The sequence below is a fragment of the Pieris brassicae genome, chromosome 9 (assembly GCF_905147105.1).
Source record: "Pieris brassicae chromosome 9, ilPieBrab1.1, whole genome shotgun sequence".
NCBI lineage: Eukaryota > Metazoa > Arthropoda > Insecta > Lepidoptera > Pieridae > Pieris > Pieris brassicae.
This window is the reverse complement of record NC_059673.1, coordinates 6,117,591-6,139,208: the sequence shown is the minus strand read 5'-3', so window position 1 is coordinate 6,139,208 and position 21,618 is coordinate 6,117,591. Positions and strand designations below refer to the sequence as shown.

The 21,618-nt window shown below is 33.5% G+C and overlaps 1 protein-coding gene across 1 annotated transcript in view; it reads right to left on the bottom strand.

Annotated features, from left to right (window-relative positions):
• LOC123714151 (protein eiger) overlaps positions 1-21,618 on the bottom strand; it is a 34,571-nt gene that overhangs the window by 5,179 nt on the left and 7,774 nt on the right. The window contains exons 2-4 of the mRNA XM_045668317.1: positions 4,109-4,321; positions 1,598-1,727; positions 807-987 (exon numbers count right to left, since the gene is read on the bottom strand). Coding sequence (XP_045524273.1) covers positions 807-987; positions 1,598-1,727; positions 4,109-4,321 — 524 coding nt within the window. The remainder of the gene's footprint in view (positions 1-806; positions 988-1,597; positions 1,728-4,108; positions 4,322-21,618) is intronic.

Below are 21,618 nucleotides of genomic sequence, written 5' to 3'. Positions count from 1 at the left end.
GAGCTAGTATTAATGAGGCACATAGACAGAAAGTCAATTGGTGCACAGCCGTGGATGAGAATCACGTCATCATCGATGAAAGTAGCACGCTACAGCCAGTGCGTAAACCAAAAACCAAAAGAAAAATAATATTTTTTACTGGTTGACTTGGCAAGGCTTCCTTTAAACTGGATAAAGGATTGTAAACTGAGATGAAACATGTGCAAAGAGTCAACCACTTACTGTAATTCGACACAAGAGTTTCGAATTTCCACAACCACTAGAGAAACAAGTTGTGCATAATTAATTTAAAAAACAATAATATTTTCTTTATGATATATTGATTAAGAGTCTAGTAATGTAGGGCAGATATGTTTCTGCGTCGGTTTTGATTTCAGAAACGCAAATGGGTTCAGAACCAAACCTCCGTCGTGCCTGTAAACGAAGCCCCTTCAGTTAGCCTAAGATAAACTAAGTTAGTGAATTATTCTGAAGCACGAAATCGATTTATATAAACTGTTTTTAGTATGCCCTTTAATAATGAATTTGCTACTTAGACAATTTGCCACGAAGCAATCTAATATTAACACCGAATTTGTTCCAAAGCGGTATTTTATGTATTATCTATGAGTATTAAAGAATAATGAATCCTTCATTATTATTTATACAGTAAAAGCAGTCAGTACAAAAATAAACAAACTCTTTCCTGCTTATAATCATAGAGGAAAAAATAAAGAAGAATAAACGAAACCACGGTCAATAGACAGATTTGCACTGATTCTATATACAAAAATAGTCCTAAAAGGCAACAGTTAAAAAATCCAAACCTTTCTTCGTCCTTCGAAATGACTTTAGGTGCAGTGACTGTTGATATTGCGTCAGCGGCGGAGTCGGGAAATACGCTTCGCTTTTCGCGCCCATTTTGTTTTTCTGTCACGGTCTCCCGCACGCTGGCTGGCGTTTCTGTTGTCGGCTTGTTGCGTGTGTAATTTGGCAACGTTGGTAGAGCTGTTGAGGATTAGGTTGTTTAGTTTGCTTTTTTGGCGCCACCGCCTATTATATTTTAATTAACGTTTAATAATACAAAATGATATTTCGGTATAGTTCGCTATAATTGTTTTTTGATTCGTAAAATCCTCATATTGATTTCAAAGGAAATATTTGCACCTTGTACAAAGGAATAAATAAAGTGTTAAATTACATAGTGCAGGGGCGGATCCACTTAAGGACTTTTTGGGCCGTAGCCCAGGGTCCCCACTGAAAGCAATAGGCGATATTTTTAATTTTAAAAAAGTCTGATAAAAAAAAAACAATTGTAAAAAATGCGCGACTATCGAACGGAACGGGGAATTCCCCGTCGCTTGTTTTCGGTCGGTGTATTGTTTCGTGAGTGCGTCTATTATGGGGAACTTCTCCGTAATAGCCCAGAGCTGCACAAATTTGCGATCCGCCCATGACAAAGTGTAGCTTTTATTTTGCCCTCAGACCGTTATGTTACATCGTTACCCTAATTAAAGACTAGTTAATTCATTTATACGTTGCCCATCAAGATTCAAACCCATTATTATCAATATTCGAAATAAGCGGATTCAAATTATAATAGAAATAATTAACCTACCTATATCCTTAATCTCCGGGTTTTCATTTAGCAGTCTCTTGATCTCGTTTAAGTTTCCCCCAACATCGACTCCCTCCACCACGCCCATGAAGTCATCTGGAGTAAGCCGAACCATGTTTGTTGTACCAACCTGAAAATGATAAAGAGTCAATAAAAATAAAATATTGTTACCAATATATTTAGTTGCTTGATGTTTATTAGTAATCATAACTATCAAATATACAGTATTTACAATTTTCCTAGCCATAGTAGTAGTATATAGTGTTAATACAAATATTTAAAAAGGAATAAAAAAAAACAAATTGACAAAAGTTTGGTCCCTGTGGCAGTGTACCTTTAACGCTGGCAGTATTTCTTCACTGTATTGCGATAATTATTCGTTGAGCGAGGAAAGCACCAGCTCTGGGGTCGGTTCTATATGGCAGGCGCCAACGTAAATCTTTAATTAGCCCTTGTGCACTTCAACCTCACGGCCCAAGGGGCAGTTAAGTGATAGCCTTCTGATGCGATATTCGAATTCCCGGGTAAAATTATTTTTCTTCACTAGGGTCGATAGACAAATGGAAGTACTTAAAATAATTATTAACAAGACACAGATTACTTAAATCCTTTTTTTGCATGCAGCACGAAAGAGTAGACCTCTTCCGACTTCTCCCATCCATAACACACGGTCTCCCTAGTATAGAGACTAGCAACACAATTTAGTCAGAACTATATTTTGTTTTTAGTTAAGTTTGTTATTACGTGTAATCGCCCTTATCAAAACATGATATAAATTATACAGTATTTCTAACCATGACAACAAATGTGGATCTTTAGTTCATCGCCAATAACCGTATTCATTGTCAAAGGTGAAAATTTTCCGTTTTTATTAATAACATCGAGGCATAAAAGACTACAATATAGTTTTAATGTAACGTGAGAATGGAAGGATCAAAGGGCTTAGTACTAAGAGGAATATAGGTGTTGCATATTTATTTTTTATATAACGCGGGGCAGACGGGAAGAAGGCTCACCTGGAAGTTAAATGATATGGACCTTGGACACTGACATTGCCTCTATAGTTACTTAGCACATATATAAACATACATCACCCTTATATGACGAAGGCAACTAGTGATAGTATTGTCTTTGGTTAACATAGCTTTTACACATTGAAAGAAAACAATTTTTTTACCGGATTAAAGCTATTTGTATTATTATAAACTTATAATTATTTTACATAATATTAAATTTAAATTTTTCCGATGTTTCGCGTGCTTTACAGCGTGCGTGGTCACGGTGATAATCGGTTAAAAAATTGTTTACTTTTAACTAATGATTCACGATTCAATCGAAAGCTATGTTTTTTCTCGTATATTTACGATGAAAACTATGGAACCGAAATTGCTTCATATCAAATATATTAACATATTCATGACCGCAGATTCTAATATTAATAACGCTAGGGGAAAGGAAGCCGGGATCACGAATGCTATGACGTGGCGCATTACGCGGAGCAATATAGGTTAACAGGGTGATATAAATTTAGCTGAGTGAAATGATATTTATTTTTAATGCTTTACGAGTAACTGTGACCGAATTCCTTAGCGGCTTTGTTCTAAGGGGCAGGCTCCTGAGTCATGTAATGTTAAATATTGTTTCATATAACCGGGAAGAAACGGGCAGTAGTCTCCGCTGACACACTCACAGAAGTCTCGCAAGCTTAGCCGGCCTTTTATGATAGTATAACGCATTGTTCCTCAAGCGGGGAATCGAGTTTGTTTTACAAGGGGGTCATATATAAATACAAACTACATATAGGTAAAAAATATTCGTTGAAAATAGCGCGCTTTATACATATTATTATAATTTTACAGTGACGTGGTCACAAGACTGTTTACATTTTTTAGCTTTTACGTGGGTCGCGACTTAAAAACGGTTGAAAAACGAGCGCCTACCAACCGCACTTATCTTGACAGATCCAAGTCGAATTGGTTCGGAAATACATTATTGGCCAGCTGGATCCACATAGTGGTGGAGCGCTAAAAATAGTGCTTTTAACGCGAAACTGTCTGATAAATGCGGTGGAAGATGCAGAGTGACTCCACATCTATATAATATAATATTAATATTTTTAGATATACAGATCACTAAGACTGTTAAGGCACATTACCTTAGTTTAATTCATTAGTATTGTAGAACATTAAGTCAAAATAATATTAATTATTAGCCATAATTATTGTATAGGCTAGATTGTAAGTCGCATTCTTATTTGTGAACTTTATTGCAATAAAAAATCAATAATATGCAGATCAATTAATTACACCTAACTTTATACACGCACGAAATTTGAAATGAACCTTATAAGAAATTAACAATACGGGCTCTGACAGCTCGAATCCATACAAGTTTATAACACGAATTCTATTAGAGATTCCAAATACTTCCACAAAACAAGAACTTTTAGCGTTATTATTCAAATGTATCTGGTCATAGGCTTTTAATTCTAGCTGCAATGTATGTACTTACTTTCTCCCTTCTCCTATCATAATCAGGATACCAGTCCCCGCTCTCAGCATCATCATCCCCATCAAAAAGGTCTTCATCATCAGCAAGCTGGTTGTCATCTTCCAGCACCGTGAGGCCATGTAATTTCTCCAGCGAGTCGTAGCTCTGTTTATCCTCTTTTGACTCTTTGACGTCATCTACAAGGTTTCCATCCTGATCGTCATCAGCGTACAACTGTTGACAAAAATTAAGATTAAAACAATTGTCATCAAGGTGTGGGTGAGAAGTTTGTACTTAAGACCCTGTGACGTAACAAATATTTGCTTGGATTGGAAAGGACAATCTTCTTGCCTTAAAACTTATATGGTTGGGAGATCATTAAACGAATTCATATGAAAGGACTTATAAATGGTAATATATAAATAAATAATAAAGTAAATTCTTAATAATCCACATTATAACTACCGTAACTCCTACAAGTTCATGTTCTGTTTTTTTAAATGTTAATTGCCTTATATTACACCCGTACTAAAACGTGAATATCAGTACAATGTTACCATGGAAACGATGTTATTTTCAGGAAATGGTAACCAAAGTAACACGATACTAAGTTGATACAAGTTTTATAATAGGTCCGATTTACGCCAACAAAAAAACTTATGACGTATTTGAAGTATATTTTTACACTTCTTAAAATACCATGTGTATTTAATATAAATTATTTAACGAAAACATATGAAGATCTCCCTATTTAGAGCCTTTAGATATCGACTATTACTTTTGAAAGAAAACATTAAAAAATAAAATAACGTCCTTTAATGACTTAGTTACAAAATGTAATTAATTATATGATAATATTATTTTTCATATAATTCTATCTACTTGCACAATATACCAAGAAAACCATATTATTATATGTATGGTACACCATCATCCCACTAACATAAAAAAATGTAAATTCACTTTTAAAAAAGATTAATTCAAATTATCTTTTATTTTTAGGTACAAAGAAACTCCAGAAGTTGCTAACGCCACGTTCATAGCTTTTAATTTTATTCGGATTTTAGAAATATATCAGTATCCTGTGGTTTTTATAGCTTTATTAAAACTACTTAATATTTTGCTTTCCCTAACCTCAACTGAAAATGGAAATATATGGTATACGCTCCGAAGGGATCCAAGTCACATGGGCAAACAGGTTCTCGACTGGTTCAAGGCAATAAGAAACATGGCGTAAATAGACCTGAATGAACCGACATTGCAAAGGAGAAGGACGCTAATCAGACCTGTGTAGAATATACAGCTGCCCAAAGTCAAAGTCAAAAATAATTTATTCATATAGGTAACACAATGTATGCTTATGAACGTCAATAAAAAATAAATATACATTAAATGCTTTTAATTTTACATTTACTGCTAGTTCTCAAATCAAGGGCGTAGAACGGAAGAGAAGAACTGGCAATAAACTCCCCGCCACTCTTTTTAATCGCCATGTTTTTTTTTGTATTACACAACGTTTGTAAGGAGCTGCAACCATCACACCATGTTCCACATTACATCAGCAGGAGGCATTGTGAAATAGGAGCACGCACTTACATTCTCGTGGGAACAACACGCAAATACATAGTCAAAAATAACTAACATCAGCGCATACACGAATTCAAGTAAGACCAGTCACCACAAGTAGCACCCGTTAACGAGTATCACGCATGACCCAAGACCGATCAGTACCTGATATTCTCTATCCTAATAGGACCTTGAATAGAAATATAATTGAATCCTTGAATAGGACCTTAAGTCAAGTAAGTGACACCGATACTTCGTGGTAACAATGAGAAATATTTGTTCTCCAATTTCCCGTCAAGTGTAATCCATCCTATGAATTTCACGGCTTGTTACACGTAACTCGAAAACCTTTTCATGTGACAACAAAGTCCTTTGCTACTTTTTTAATCCAATAGATTGTTGACGTACAGGAGCCCGACTTGCCGGTAAGTCGTTTCTGAGCCTTACGTTGATATTAACGGCTTTTGAATGCAGAAATAAAAACATGACGTAACCACTTTTTACATTGAAAATATTGAAGGCCGTTAAGCTTTGTATAAACACACACAGCAATCAAGTATTTGTCTATATTTGTATGTGTAAAATTATGTATTCAATTATGATTGAATTGATTTGAATTTTAATTAAATATTAAAACATTTCCCGATGTTTAAGTAGTGACTACTGTAATTGTAAAAAACCCGTCAAGTATGTAAACCATCTCATGCAGCTTTACCTCTTTTTTAAATCAGTCAAAGTGTTAGTTAAAATGATCATTAATTTTTCCGTAAATATTCCTTTTAAATATGTCATACATAAATAAAAATCAACTCGTGTTAAGAAACAGTTCAAACAAAAAATGCCTGCACTGTTTCGCCGTGCTCTTGACTCAACAATAGAACTTGTCGAGTTGAAGATATAATTTTGATTTCATTTTCTTTTCATTATGATTTATTCTTTACGCAGGTGCAATTCTGAAAACCGCATCCATTATCTTGAAAGCTCATGAATGGTGGCCATGTGCATTGTTAAGTGCGCTTGCTAACAGTTTTACATCGGCGATTGAAGCGTTTTAAATTCCATTCGTTGTAAAAACAACCCGTAAGATATGGCAACAATGCACTCATTATTGCCAAATCGAACCACTGTTCGATTTTAATTCCTTTCGATAGGAGTTCTTTTGTGTCAGAACTACTACTAAGTAAAACCTTAAAAAAATAACAGAACACTTAGAGGGCAAGATTGACTTAAATATAGTTATTAAATAACTGGCCCCGTGGCTTAATTACGGGGTGTATACATTTTGACAACAGATTTATATCTGTTGTCATTATATATATAATAATATACAATTATTTGTATATAAATAAAATAATTATCATATCATACGGATGCAGTAAGATAATACTTATGCTTACTGAGTCTAAGGTAAAAAATAAACTAGATAGTAGGTTAACAATACTAATTAATATACATTCTGTTTTGTATTTTATTAGAATCTCAATAAAATTGTGAATTTCTTAATAATAATGCATGTAACGGTTATTTTGAAATTTAAAAGTAGGTACTAATTTGCGCGTTTTACAATTTGCAAATCACATCTACGATGCAAAATAGTTCGTAATACTTTATAATCTACAATCTTTTTTTAATCAAATACATTTATTCTTATAATTAATATATAGTTTATCTAATCCTTTCAAGAACCTTTTTTATCGATTTGCAGCCGACGGCGCGAAAATAGCAATGAACTCAAATTAATTTACTTGTTTTTTGGGGACAAACATCACGGTTCAATGACCGCCGATCAAAACACTGTTACGCTCTCTTTATAGTAAGAACTCTGCGTTCTCTATATGTGATCCCTATGCTAATGACGGGGTACTAAATAGGTCACTCGTGTGAGGCTAGAAATGACTGGGTTATCGTGGCGCGATCTAGAATGTTTAACATATGGGAACGGATATAGGATATGAGGTTATTGTTCCCACGACGTTGATTTTTATATGATCTATAAGAATTTAAATACGATTAATAAATAAAAATACGATGATACTGCGTATGATTAACGTGTGTACGCGTGTTAGGCTAGAGATGCTTCTCACCAATCATATAGAAACGATCCTCCATTATATTCTCATCACCCCGGTTTGTGAGGTGATTTTATTTAATATATATTATACATAAGACAACTACTTTGTCTTCGATACGGATTCGATTCGGATTTTTGTACGGTGTACCAATAGTGTGATACCGGAAGGTTTTCTTTATATAACAGGGGGCAAACGGGCAGGAGAGGCTCACATGATGTTCTGTGCGTTGCCGGCCTCTTGAGAATTGGTCTTTAAGTCTAATTGGTTCGGAAATACTTTAGGTTCCGATGTATGTAAATTGACTGAAATATTAGATTTTTGTTGAAGACGGTCGCAAAAAATATATAAACTACACGAAACCCACATGAACGAAGTTGAGGGCGGAAGCCTATAAAGCTCAGTTTATATGTTTGCTTAAAGGCGCTTAACTCGGACTACGGGCTGATTGAATAGTAATTATACATTAATCAAGTCTATGTGCATATAATACAAAGGAAAAAATGGCGGGACAAAAATAGTCCGATAGAAATCTATTCCCGCCTACAAAACGATGTCCATACAAATCGATTTAATCGCTAAAACTGGATGCACAAACGTGCAATCAGCTCAATTGAAGTCGCATTCGAATTGGAAATTGGCCTTTAATTGGGCTCAATGTTTTGGCGTTTTCGACTCATTGAAACGAGAGACAAATTCGCGACATTTTCAATTAATTGAATAATGTCAGTTATTTAATGGAAAAGAACCGTCTTCGACAATAAAACGAAGAATTTCTTCGAATATATAAAGTCAACGACTAATGAAGGCCTAATTTGTAGAAAATCGGGAAACATATTGCCATTTAAGATTCTTTGTTAAACTTGCAAAACTAGTTTTATAAAATGTAATGATTGAAGGAGATTTTCTTGTCACTGTATCGCCTTGAACCCTCTCAGATTAAGGGACGAGACTAATGTGACTCCCGGATGTCAAAAACCAATGTCTTAACTTTTAAAAACATTTTAGATAGAAAAGGCTCGTTTTTTGAGTGGCATGAAAATAATTTAATACTAAGGAATAAATACTCTTATAAATAGATACTTATAAAATAAACTACAGAATGAAACCGTACTTAGTAGTATTATTTCTTCTAGTCTGAGTGCAACCTATAAAAAGACTTAAAAACACGTTCGTCTCAAAGGAAAAGCAAAGTTTCGCATGTCCCTGAAGCATTTCATTATTTACGACTAAGATAGTGTGGGAAATATTGCCACTTTTCACAGTCCACAAAGAATTTATTACGTTACTTAAAACGCTTTTAAATGTACGCCAAGCTTGTATATTTGTATTCGTATATAATAACAAAAAATATATTTACTCTTAAAATTTATTTACAGTGTTTGTATACTATACTATTCAAGAGAGTAGTATTAAAATCGAACTTAAATAAGGTTACTAGTGTTAATAACTATTTTTAGAGAAAACCAATTTTGGGTAATCCTCCTCTATTTTCAATTCCAAAATATTTTTTGGCTATCCAATTTGTTGTTAATACAAAAGTGTTTCCCGTGTTTCTCGTTCGCATGTATTTTATATTACAAAAATCATAATCTACGATAAATGCCAGACACAGAATGAAATCGACGTTTAGTCGGTCTTGCTAAACAAAGGAATGAAGAAGGATTAATAATCTGGGAATACAATAAGTAAGCAATAACTATGTTAAAAAATTACACAGTACTTAGATAAAGTGGTTGGCAGTCTGGCAAAAATAAAATAAATGAAATCAAAACCTAAAGTTAAGTAGCCCCGGGGACTGAAGTTTTAGAGCTCTTTTCTCTTGAATGACATTGAAAATATATATGTATCTTTAATTTATTACAGCACTTAGGAAATTGGTCTTTATTTTTGCATATATTACTTACCGAGCATACTTGACTCATTAATGCATGAGGCTATTATAATCCTCTTATGTATAATGTTTTTCATTTGATTTTTTAATGAAACACGAGGCAAACTGGCTGGAGGCTCATCTGATGTGAAGTGATACCGCCGCCCATGAACACACATTGCCAGAAGGATCGCAGATATATTGCAAACTTTTAAGAATTGATACGCTCTTTTCTTGAAGGACCCTATATCGAATTGATTCGGAAAGAGTGGGCTGCTGGTTCCACATAGCGGTTGTGCGCCTAAAAACCTTAAGAGTTGTGGAACGACGGACGTCAAGGTGATACGGATGATATTTTGTATTCTCCCTTGACGTCCAATGATGAAACTTAGCTGCAGGTATTAGTCCGAACATCTCTCTGAACGCTCTCCACGGTTAAACTATAGAATATTCAGAAATCCGCATCGCTACGAAACGCAGTGGCCCGGAGTGAGGTACCATCTCGCCTTATTGAGCACACCAAGCTTCTTAGAAGTTAACCTTTCCTTCCAAGCCTTCCTTCTGCGAAACTGAACGTCATTCGATATATCAACGCCCAATAATCTTATGCTAGCATCAGGGCAGCTAGGGCTTTAAGGAGAGTGTCTTCGTTGAGTACTTTTATGTGAATTTATTGTAGTTTCAGCCAATAAATATTCATTACCCAAACATTTTCTGGCAAATTCCTAAAAGGGTAATAAATGTCCCTTCTTAAAGTTATACTTCTTTTGGCGCGTTAGGAAAAAAATATGAGAGTAAATTTTAACTATGCGCGCGCACACCGTCACTAAAAGCCGACACCCGCAGACCGTCACAAAAAAACCGTCACCCTGAAGTTAGCATCTTAAAATAAAAAAATGTCCATTTCATTAATTAAGTAGGAATATTTTTTTATGATATTTAAATAAATTTTATTTACCTAGACGTCATAATAAAACTTTCAATGTATATACCTTTTTTTTCTATTGTTAGTGTCATTTAAGTTTTTATAAAAAAAATTAAAAAGATTTTATGTTATTTCTGATTTAAGATGATTTTTTCTATAAATAGCTTGCACACACTTTCAAGGAACCCTTACTGACTTAAGTTGATTTATTTTTTATTTTTTTTTTCTTTAATACCACTCCTACCTTACGTGTTAAGTTAAGGTTTACAACCATATATAGTTTGGATACCCAGACTCTAGAATAATGTCTCAAAAGAAATACGATATCTTGCAATCTTTCAAATAACGCCTACGGACACTTCAAGAATATTATAGCGGGTCCACACACACTGAATAAGGAAGCCAATATAAAAAGGTTTTGATAGAGTATAATGTAGTAGAAGCCTAGTAGAACGTTTTCCTATCAACACAAAAAATAAATAGCAATATGAAGTTTACGTCTTAAAAGGGTTTATGCTGTTCATTGTATGATGATGGATTCAATTACTGTCAAAGGGCATTTCGAAGTCACACAAAAACTATTGTATTTCAACTCATAGGCATTTGCGCTGCTCTGCTATTTAGCGTATGTGAATTATATATATTGTACATTTATTATTTATCATTGTCTATCTAAGTTTTAAGGGAGCCTACAAATCTATTGACATTGTTCTAGGTAATGTTTAGGTGGTTTGATCATGACGGATGTATGGATGAGTATCGGTTAACAAGTAGGATATACAAAGCAACTGGTGATGTTTTGGGTAGGCCTTATCCTACATACCTGGCCCAAATCCAGCAGGTACTAGACAAGGGACAAGTTAAAAGTAAAACGACGAGCATGCATGGTGAATGTCATGATAATGAAGCGAAAGAAGTATGTCAGGACGGTATCAAGTGTAGATCCGTGGTCTCTGTTTACCCCTTCACGAGAAAGGCGTGATAATATTATTTATAAAAAAGTTATACTATCCAATAATTGTGGCATGACATGTCGCGCATGCTTAGCCGGCAATCCGCGCGAATAGTAACGAGCAGTAGGTGTGTGGATACACCGTAAGAATGCCTTTAATCCGGAATGAATGGAATGAATGTAGGGAATGTGGGCTGGGATTATATTACCTTTTGCTTTGCCGACAATTTAATCCCATTTGTCAAGAAAAGGCTTTCAGCGGAAAGTATTGTAATGAGTCCTTAAATAGAATCCATTATTTATTACGCAGAACTATTGTTTGCCTTCTTGGTATCAAATCGGTTCGCTCATAACACGATATGATATATTTTTAATTCAATTCCTAATTAATTTTTAAGAGATTTAAAAAACTTTTCTGGATATTAAATTTAGTTTCATGAAGAATTAAATATCCCTCCCTCCCATACAGCATTAATACTTTTTAGTGCATTTATATTATTTACATAAAAATACTTTTATCTAGCATATGGGTGGGGTAACAAGCCTTTTGTGTTCACTTTTACACAGATTTTTTAAAATATATATTTAATTATAAGTACTTTACTAGTGTAGGTCGTCAAAGGTTTACCAAACAAACATTAAAGTTCTCTAAGTATGCAAGGTCGATAGCAGAACTGAATAAAATCGAGCTTTATCATCTCAATGGGTGTCATTGAATTAAACTGGGTTTGCGCCAAATCTACGTACTATTTCAATAAAATTTTACTTTCAGCATTTGGCATTTTGCCATTATTAATAAAAAGAAATATTTCACTTTACCGTTCTGGTTTTAATTAATTTAATGGACCACTTAAATACAGCTTTATTATATTGTCCAAATATATGCGAAATATTTTGAGGATTGACAATTTACTTTTTACACAAAGGGCTGAACATTTTTGTTGTTGTTAACAAAATCTAAAAAAAATTAAATCTAAACGACTCCGCAAGATGTAGCTACAATAACTCTTCTTACTTATTCTTACTTCGTATTTACGTTTCAAAATAAAATACAGTATTCTTTCAGTTAAATATCCTATCTACAATATGTAAGGTACTTTCCCTTGATGTCCCATACATAGTCTTGGGACGCCCTATATAGAGATTGAAAGGTTAGATCATGGCTCTGAAAATAGTACCTAAATGTAACTTTCAACCCAGTAAATAATATTCAAAAATGACTTTTATATATTTTAAAAAGATACAAATAATGGTTATTATTGTATTTTAAAATCATCACGCCATCAGTAAAAAGTGTTTTTGATTAAATTTTGTTAGGATACATTGTGTCCAAACAAATATGTTCTTATTTATTTCATAACTTGGCGGAAAGCCAAGCAAAATGGGGTAAACTCGTGAAATTATTAAAATTATGACCAAGCTTGTTATTTATTGAACGTTTCGCAGTAAGCAGTTTTAGTTTTGTGTATTTATATAGATTTCATTTCAATTTAACAGTTAGTATTTAACAAATAAAATATAGCAAGAATACCACAATCTTGAATAAAAGAGTACTTTTGTTAAAAGAGTGCCGATAGCCGGGTTTAGTTTTAATGAATGAGTAAGGTTCATTTTACTCTACCTTATAAGTGAGTTTAGACAGAGTTAAAGACACGATCTTCGTTTGACCGGTGACCAATTTGCCCTCAGACATAGTTCACTGCCGTGAGCATGTTCTTCGATGTGAATCGGGTAGCGATAGGTTATTATAATATGTAAAACTATACTAAGTTTTAGTAATCTTTTATTTGAATTGTACTTATTTATTTAATAGTTTTTTTAAAGCCTTAAATTGTTTCCCGATCCACTAATATCTGGTTATTCTATGTGTTAGTAAATATTTGTAACAGTTAGTATGTATAAATAACCCTCTCCGGTAAAGGCCTCCTCCAAGGCTTGCCATTTTTCTCTATCTCGAGCTATTTGCATCCATTGAGGACCCGCGATTTTTTTATGTCATGTTCCCATCAAACGCGTATGGTCTGCCTCTGTACCGTTTGCCTGATGGGCCTCTCCGTGTAGTTACTACTTTCGTCCACCTGTGATCTGTAAGGTACATGACCCGCCCACTTCCACTTCAGTTTTTTGGCGTGGCTTAGAGCATCAATTGCTTTGGTCTCTGATCTTATTTTTATGCGTCTTATCTTGTCTACCTTTTTAATGTTTAGCATGCTCCTTTCCATGCCTCGTTGACATGTACATTTTTGTTTTATTTGTCAATTTCCATGTTTGATATGCATATGTCAGACATGATGAAGATCCGAGTCCCTCATGGATCATGGGACTGGCTTTGGTACGGCATGCTGCTAGTGTAGATACGTTAGTCCCGTCGCACCTCCGGACAAGCAAATGATAAACGTCTAAAACATGTATTTCCTCCAACTTTGATTTTTTCCGCTTTGAAGTAGCTTTTTATAAGCACCTGTAGATAGTACTGGTGACCCCAGAGCTGGTGCTCTCCTAGCTCAACGAATAGGTATCGAAATACAGCGAAGTAATGCTGCCAGCATTACGGATAAACCGGGAACAAAGTATTAAAGTTTATTTTAGTTTCCTTTTTTGCTATTAATAATTATTATCAAAAAATTGTAAAGTAAACACGGAGTCTACAGTATTTTATATGTTTGACTCACTGTCTGGCGTAGGAGATAACATCGAGGCATTCAACGTTAAATTGACCGAATAAATCATACTTAAACAGATGTTCGGCTTTGTGAGCTATGTGCCAGATATCTGAAATGTTACTTTGATTTTCAGCGTTTGTAATTGAGTGGGTGAGAAATATATGGAATTATATCTTCAACGTTTATACAGGGATCGAAAATATCTACTCTACGTTAGAAATTTTCTAATGTCTCCCTTAGTGACAATCTAAGAGTAAATTTAAGATATTTTTGTCGCTGATAAACAAGATTCAGCGGTAAAAGGTAATATAAATGTCAAAATTTACACCGCGGATGTCTTTAAACTTATTGGTAAACAAGGAAGCGGATGTTATTGATCAGTTATGTTTTATTTGTTAAGATTTCTTTGATTATGATTAAATGGACGCGATTTAAAATGGAATGGATGTTTGAATAATGTCTTATTATTATGGAAGTTTTACTTGAGAATCTGGTTAGTTAAAATTTGTGTTTGTTAATTGAGGGGCCCACTAAACGATTTTACAAAGAGAGCGCAATTTGAAATAATATTGTGATTAGTTTTGTTATGCAAAGGCATAATGTTATGAAGTTTATCAGTTTATTTGACTGCTGTCTCAACTCGTTTGATTAATCCTGACCAATCGTGACGTATATCTTGTGTTTCCTTTTCTTTTGTATGGCATCCCTATTCGCTATTCATGAATCTGTAAGATTATCTTTTTCGTTTTTTATTACTATTTTTTTGTACTACTTTAGATTAAGGTTCTATATTTTTTTTATATAAAATTTGGTTCTGCACTTCTAGCTCATCATTTTTCTTTTTTTAGTTTTCTCTTACTAGGGTTACCTGTAATGCATTGCTTTTTAGCGATAAGGCCGCCCGTTGCATCCCTTGTAATTTTTATGTATTGTGTTATTTATGTGTCTTTTATTTTTATTGCAACGAAGTGTGAATTAATCAATAAAATAATCAATAAAACGCAATTAATCCATATCACTACAGAAAATAATGCCAAAGCGAATTTCATGAATGATTCACAGAATGTCTAATAACATTAGTATATTTACTAAGCATTTTGATAAAGTCCAACTGTAATGACAGTTTGGATGAACTCATGAAACCACAAAAGCGTCATAAATTTGATAAGTAACTGACCCAATTAAATCCTATATTGAACATTTGTTTATAAATAGACTTATGTTTCCATTATGTTTATGAATTAAGTTTTGTATACGATATCTTTATGAGTAATCATAACAATCAAATTTTCAAAAAATGCTTATTTAATAAATTTGGTCCCTCTGGCAGTATAGCTTTAACGTTGGCAGCATTTCCTCGCTCTATTGCCATACTTATTCATTGAGTTGAAAAACACCAGATCTGCTCACTGGTACTATCTACTAAGCGCCACCTTAGATCTTTGAACGCCACGACCCAAGAGTCTCTACTCCAAACAAAATCGAAGTGACTGTATATTTGAGCCGTTTATTATTTTTCGCCGGCTCTACAGCCACCCCAGCTTTTTTACTTGTCCGAGGGAGGCAGTGTAATTATTATTATATATTTTGGTTAAGAGAATTGTAAATACTGTATACTTGATTGTTATGTTCAGCTTTTACATTAAATTAAAACCGTTCCGATCATATTATAGAGGAGGAATCAAAATTACCAATTAATATCCCTTCTGCGTTGCCATAGTGACCCAGTGTCTTGGCCAATGCTAATCTGTCACTTGAAGCTCACGGGATTTCTTATTGACTTAATACATATAACTATTTTTTTCCCTTGGCTTGGTTGGCTGGCTTGGTTTGCACTTCTAGCACTCAATGTATATGAATGTATATTTTAATAGCAAAATACTCATCCTAGAAACTATTTTATACTGTTTATATAGAATAAATAGCGTTAAAAAACACCGCTGAAGCACTTATATTCATTTACGATCCATGGCACGTTCCGAGCTATAAAATGCACTGACGCCGTAAATTTCAATCTACAGTTGTTTTCCCAATCAAATACTTTAAATGGACGTTCTATCATTAAGTTTAAACTATTAAAACCATATTAATTTTCATCAAAATTGTTGCTTTTGTATTGTTTAAAAATAACTAGTATTTTTTTACTTTTTAATTATTTTGAATTTGGAACACGTATATTATATTAAAAACCAACGTTCCGGACAACGAAAGAGTCACTTAAAAATCTTTGGAAACAGTGCGTTAATCCATAGAGTCGTGGCCGAAGTGATTAAAAAAAAAAGTGGCCAAAGGTGGGAATTTCAAATATAATTTCTTTTTTATTTTTTGCTGAGACTTGATTTATGTATGTATAAATTTTAATAATATTATATTAATTCATTAAGAAAATGCATTTTCATTTGTAACAGAATTTATGGCTGGACTTGGTAAATGTTTATTTCGAATAACTTCATTTTTGACAGTCACTGAGGTCCTTACGAATACTCGTATATTAGTAGTAATTATGCTCCTGCAAAAGTAATCTCATCTTTCGTCAGCGTCAGCGTCAGCCACCGCTGATAGGGTATATATACCAACTCTTTCATAGTCCGTTCTCAAAGCAAAGCACCCATTACAAATGGTTGTCCATTGACTGCGATGACTGCCTTTTATAGTCGCCCCGTAGACTTGTTTATTTGTTTGTTTATTATATAAAAAAAACAAAATGGTATAGATTTTTGAGTTAAAAGGTTTCCAACTTACCTAAGTAATTAAGGGCTACTATCCCTGTACTAACCAGGTTAGTTACATAGTAAAACCATTATAGCTGCGCTAAGGTATTAATGATTCAGCGCGTGCACGTTTCGAAGCCTTCTATCACTTAACAACAACATATGAATGTAATTAAAGAGAATATTTTATATTACTGCATCAAGCCACATTAAAAGTACTTCATAGATTTTGCGATTTTGAATGAAAGGGACCTTGCCACAGTGCAAAACTTGATCAAAAGCCCTCAGCCCGCGTTGAAACAAGCCGAACTAATTGGCAATTTAGAGGACTATTTAGAAGACCTGCCCTAAAAGCATAGTTTCACAGATTGCCAGCAGTTGTAAACTTAATAAACTCAATTTTAGTACTCATCTCCCGCTGCACAGGCTAGATAGTGATAGTACTAATAGTGTTTCCAATCTAGTTAAACTTAGGCTACATGTTCGCTGTAATATTGTCTAACATGTCGTCCTTCGACAATACTTGGTTATATTAATATTTATAAAACATATCTACATAAAAGTATCAATGTCATATATATCATGAAAGTGCATGAATCGAGAGTGGTATGTACGTTAAGTCCGTAGCAAGGAGATCTGTGGTATCTTCCTAACCCTGCGGGGAAAAGGTGTGAATATATAAATAGCTAAAAGAACGTGTATTTTTAAAATATTAACGTTTAGAGTAAGGCTAAGCACGACTCCCGTATTTAAAAATGGATTTTGGACTACGAGTTCGTAGTCTCGTTTTAGATCTAACGTTGAATCTTAAAGGGTAGCGAGGCACATTGAGTGTATTCCAACCTTTTCCCAATCAATAATTGTTTCATGTTCACGCTCACCACGTCCGCAAATCATCCTAGTCGTTTAATTTTGTAATGTCATAAATTTTGCTTTCAATTTTGATTTCCTTTTAATTTGTAATACTCGCGTCAAGGCATGTTCGGATTATGAAACGTGGCAACATTTATAAAAACTCCTCTGGAATTTGATGCCATGATTACTATATTATTTTCATATGAAATAGTTATCACTACTGCAACTGGTAGGAAAAGAACGATTATATTTTGTTTAGGCGAACATTAAATATATCATTAATCACATTAATATTCGGTATACTCTAAAAATACGCATTGCGGATCGTTTCCGCTTATAAAGTATATTTTTATCTTTATTGCTTTATAACGTTGCTAAAACATAAAATTGTCATTAGGTGGTTTTCACACATTTTTGTTTGGTTATGTGGTACCTATGTAAAGACTCGAAGGTCGCGGTGCCCGTATCCATATTTGATATTGTATTTCTTACACATTTTAGTCTAAAAATGCGTAACTAAAGAAATATAATATAGAAAAACAGAATAACATTAATGTTGTAACTTAAAAACACCTTTACTTTTTTATCAAAACGCAAAGTAACAAACAAAGGAGATTAATAAAGTTAGAAAGTTGAAATTAAAAAAAAATACGAATTGAAACATCTTAAGACATGCAGCTGTCGTATGAAAACGTTGTATATAATTAATTTATGCTAAATAAATAGCATGCACCTGTTATGAATATAACGTATCCTTATTTAGTATGTTAAGAAAACTTTACTAAAGGAAATTTATAGCTGACTTAGTTACTTAAGAAAAAATAAACAAAAACACAATTATACTTTTATATTATAGCACAGACGTACATCGTTATCCGGTTTTGACAGTTCTCTCATTTTTTCAATGTATTACATTGCCATGGATACAAGTCTTTTAGCCGCACTATAGACTTGATTTCTAATCTTAACCCCATGTCGTAATGTAGAAGCTTGATGCCCCTAAAACAATACGAAAGGCCACGCCACTTCGAAAGTAATACAATACAGCTCACGAATAATAGAATCACGGGGCACAAAGTAATGGGTGTTTATTGTTCGAAAGGAAGGCGTCAGTAAACATCAAGTAAGCTTTTTAGCTTTCAAACAAATGTATCAATTAACACTTACTTTGTATTGTAAGGCGTATTATGAGAATAGTGCTCTGAATTTAATTACAACGAAGTTACCACAAAAGCTTTATCAGCATGTTTACGAATAGCATGTCTCAGTAATGAGGAACTTTCAAGCGCACGGTCACAGAACAGATTAGTAAAATATTTCATGACAGGGGCAAGCAGCAGAACCGCTAATGCTATGCACCAGCCATCACTTGGCCAGCGTGATGAACTGACCTTTATTTTTCGTTTAATTACACCCAACAGCGATAAATGCACGATATTCGTTGCAATGGTTATGTAATTTTAATTAATAATGGTAATTTCCATCGCCGCATTTATTGCCAGAACTATCCTTATTGTATATAAATCATTATTTTACAATAAATGCTAGTAATTTAATTTATATATTTGAGCATATTTTTTTAACGATAAGAATTATGTAATAACGATATTTTTTCTATCTATTCCAATTTCAAATTTTCTATAAAATGAAGACAGGAAGTCTATGTGTCTGGTTATACCCTGGATTGCACATGTTTCTAGGAACAAATGGATGCGTAATAGGTTTAAATAGACTGATTAGTATGAATGTGCAATTGCAGCGGCGAGCCCAATAAACAGTAGTTAGACAAAATGAACTATAAAAAACTTAATTGATAAAAGCTTTCCGACTTGGATCGGCAAATTCAGTCTTCGTGGGCGTTACGTAAGTAATATACATATATTAAATAGAAGCTGAACGCTGAGCGCTGTATTAAAATACTTGGTTTTGTGCAGAGTAATAGACACATTGCTCTAACCTTATTTATAATACTTTATTATGTATTCTATCTGTTTCTATATTTTGTAGGCAGTCACATAGTTTCACATTATACGTTGTCTATATATTAATTGCTTTTCGTTTGTCACGCTAAAACACAAGACTGACTGGACCGATTTGCCTAATTATTATCTTGAAATAATGGTGAAAGCTCAGAGAAGGTTAAACTACCTAGGTGGACCTACCGTAGGTTTAAACTTAAATAATAACTAAAGAAAGATACTCAAAACGACCATTGAATAATACAACAAAAACTTTTCAGGCTGGGAAATATATGTTGTGTTTTGTGTTTTTAGAAATTGGTTGGTATATACAATTATAATACCTTCAGAAATTTGTGTTTCAAAACTTGTAGTATGAGGTCTGATAACTTTGGTCTGTTTAAACACTGATATATGTAGATGATACGAAGTTCACCTGGTCATCTAGTTTTAAGTAATTAATAAAATCAATTATACACAATTGTACGATTTGTTATTCTAGGATACACGTTAAATGTTTTTTTTTCTAAATGCATTATAATAAAATAGAACTTTTATTCTATATTTACTATGCTACTTAGCGGGCTTCCTTTCTTTATCATGTCTTTTCACAATCTTAAACAAGTGACTATCAATGCACGTTTATATTCTTACAAATTAAGATAAGAAAATACTTGGAAAAATTTCACTTTTAAACACGATTTTAAATTCCTCAACTTATCTTAGTTAATCTATTTTATTTACAATCCTCAGTTGGTATTTACATTTCCAATAGATTCAATACGAGAAGTCTGTATGTAGACGTCTACTTCTGTATTGACTTCGAAAGAGCAGGTTTTCATGGTCCATACTGGTACTATGTGCAATCTTACCAAATCTAAGAATAAGATTCAGAAGTGAGATAACGCTAAGTCTCACTCCCGTACGTCAAAAACATATTGCATTTTGACATTACACAGTTGCATAGTTCGCGTCTCGTTTCTTCTGCCCCTATCTGATCTTATTCTAATCTCACCGCTAGATAGCGTGAGAGCAAGGCTTCTAAATCATGTCAGGCCAAGGTCCTATGGTTTGCAGCGCACTCTAGTGGTAGAGTTATTTTTTTATTAAAAAAAAATCAAGTATATTACTAATATTACGTAATTTTGCCAGAATTATTTTGTTTAAAGGAAAACAAAAGAATTGCAAGCAAAGACCGACTTATGAATGCTAAAGCTTAGTAAACAAAAAAGGTAACAATGTTTAAAACAAATATTGGTTTGAAGTAAGCTAAACTCTAATAACATTGAAAACAAAGAACAATTAAAGAAGCCGTGCTAGTCAACAAAACAATTTTCTGAGGCCCTTAAAATTACTCTTAAAATAATGACAAAAGTCTGTCGAAGATATAATAATTGGATATACAATGTTCGTTTACATGAATATAATTAATAGATAAATAATATACCAAAATAATTATGTTTTGTGTTCGTCAGTAATTCTACAAAATATTGGTTTTTCAGTGACTCTGTAGTGTAAAAACGTATTGGATATCGACATTTGGGAGTCTAGTTCTCATACTTAGTGTCTTTTGATTGCGTTGAATTGTCAGTTAATTTACCATTCATAATATGATACTGAACATGAGTGGTCAGTATCACTTCAGTTTACTTCACTACTAAAAAGTATTTTTTACTCAAAAGGGTTGCCAAATCTTACACATTATAATTATTTTACTTTAAGTGTTAAAGCACTGAATCGTTCTTTTCTATATACCTCCAATCTATACGAAGTATGTTTATTATAATAATAAACAATATTAAAAAATATACTTGTATTTTATGTAGTATTTAAAAAAAATACTACTGCAACCTTTTTAGGTCCCAGATTTCATGATCATTTGTCAATCTAATGGACAAGTAGTTGATCAGCCTCCTGTGTGTGCGTCGAATTTTAGGTTTGGTCTAAAGCAAGCCGGTT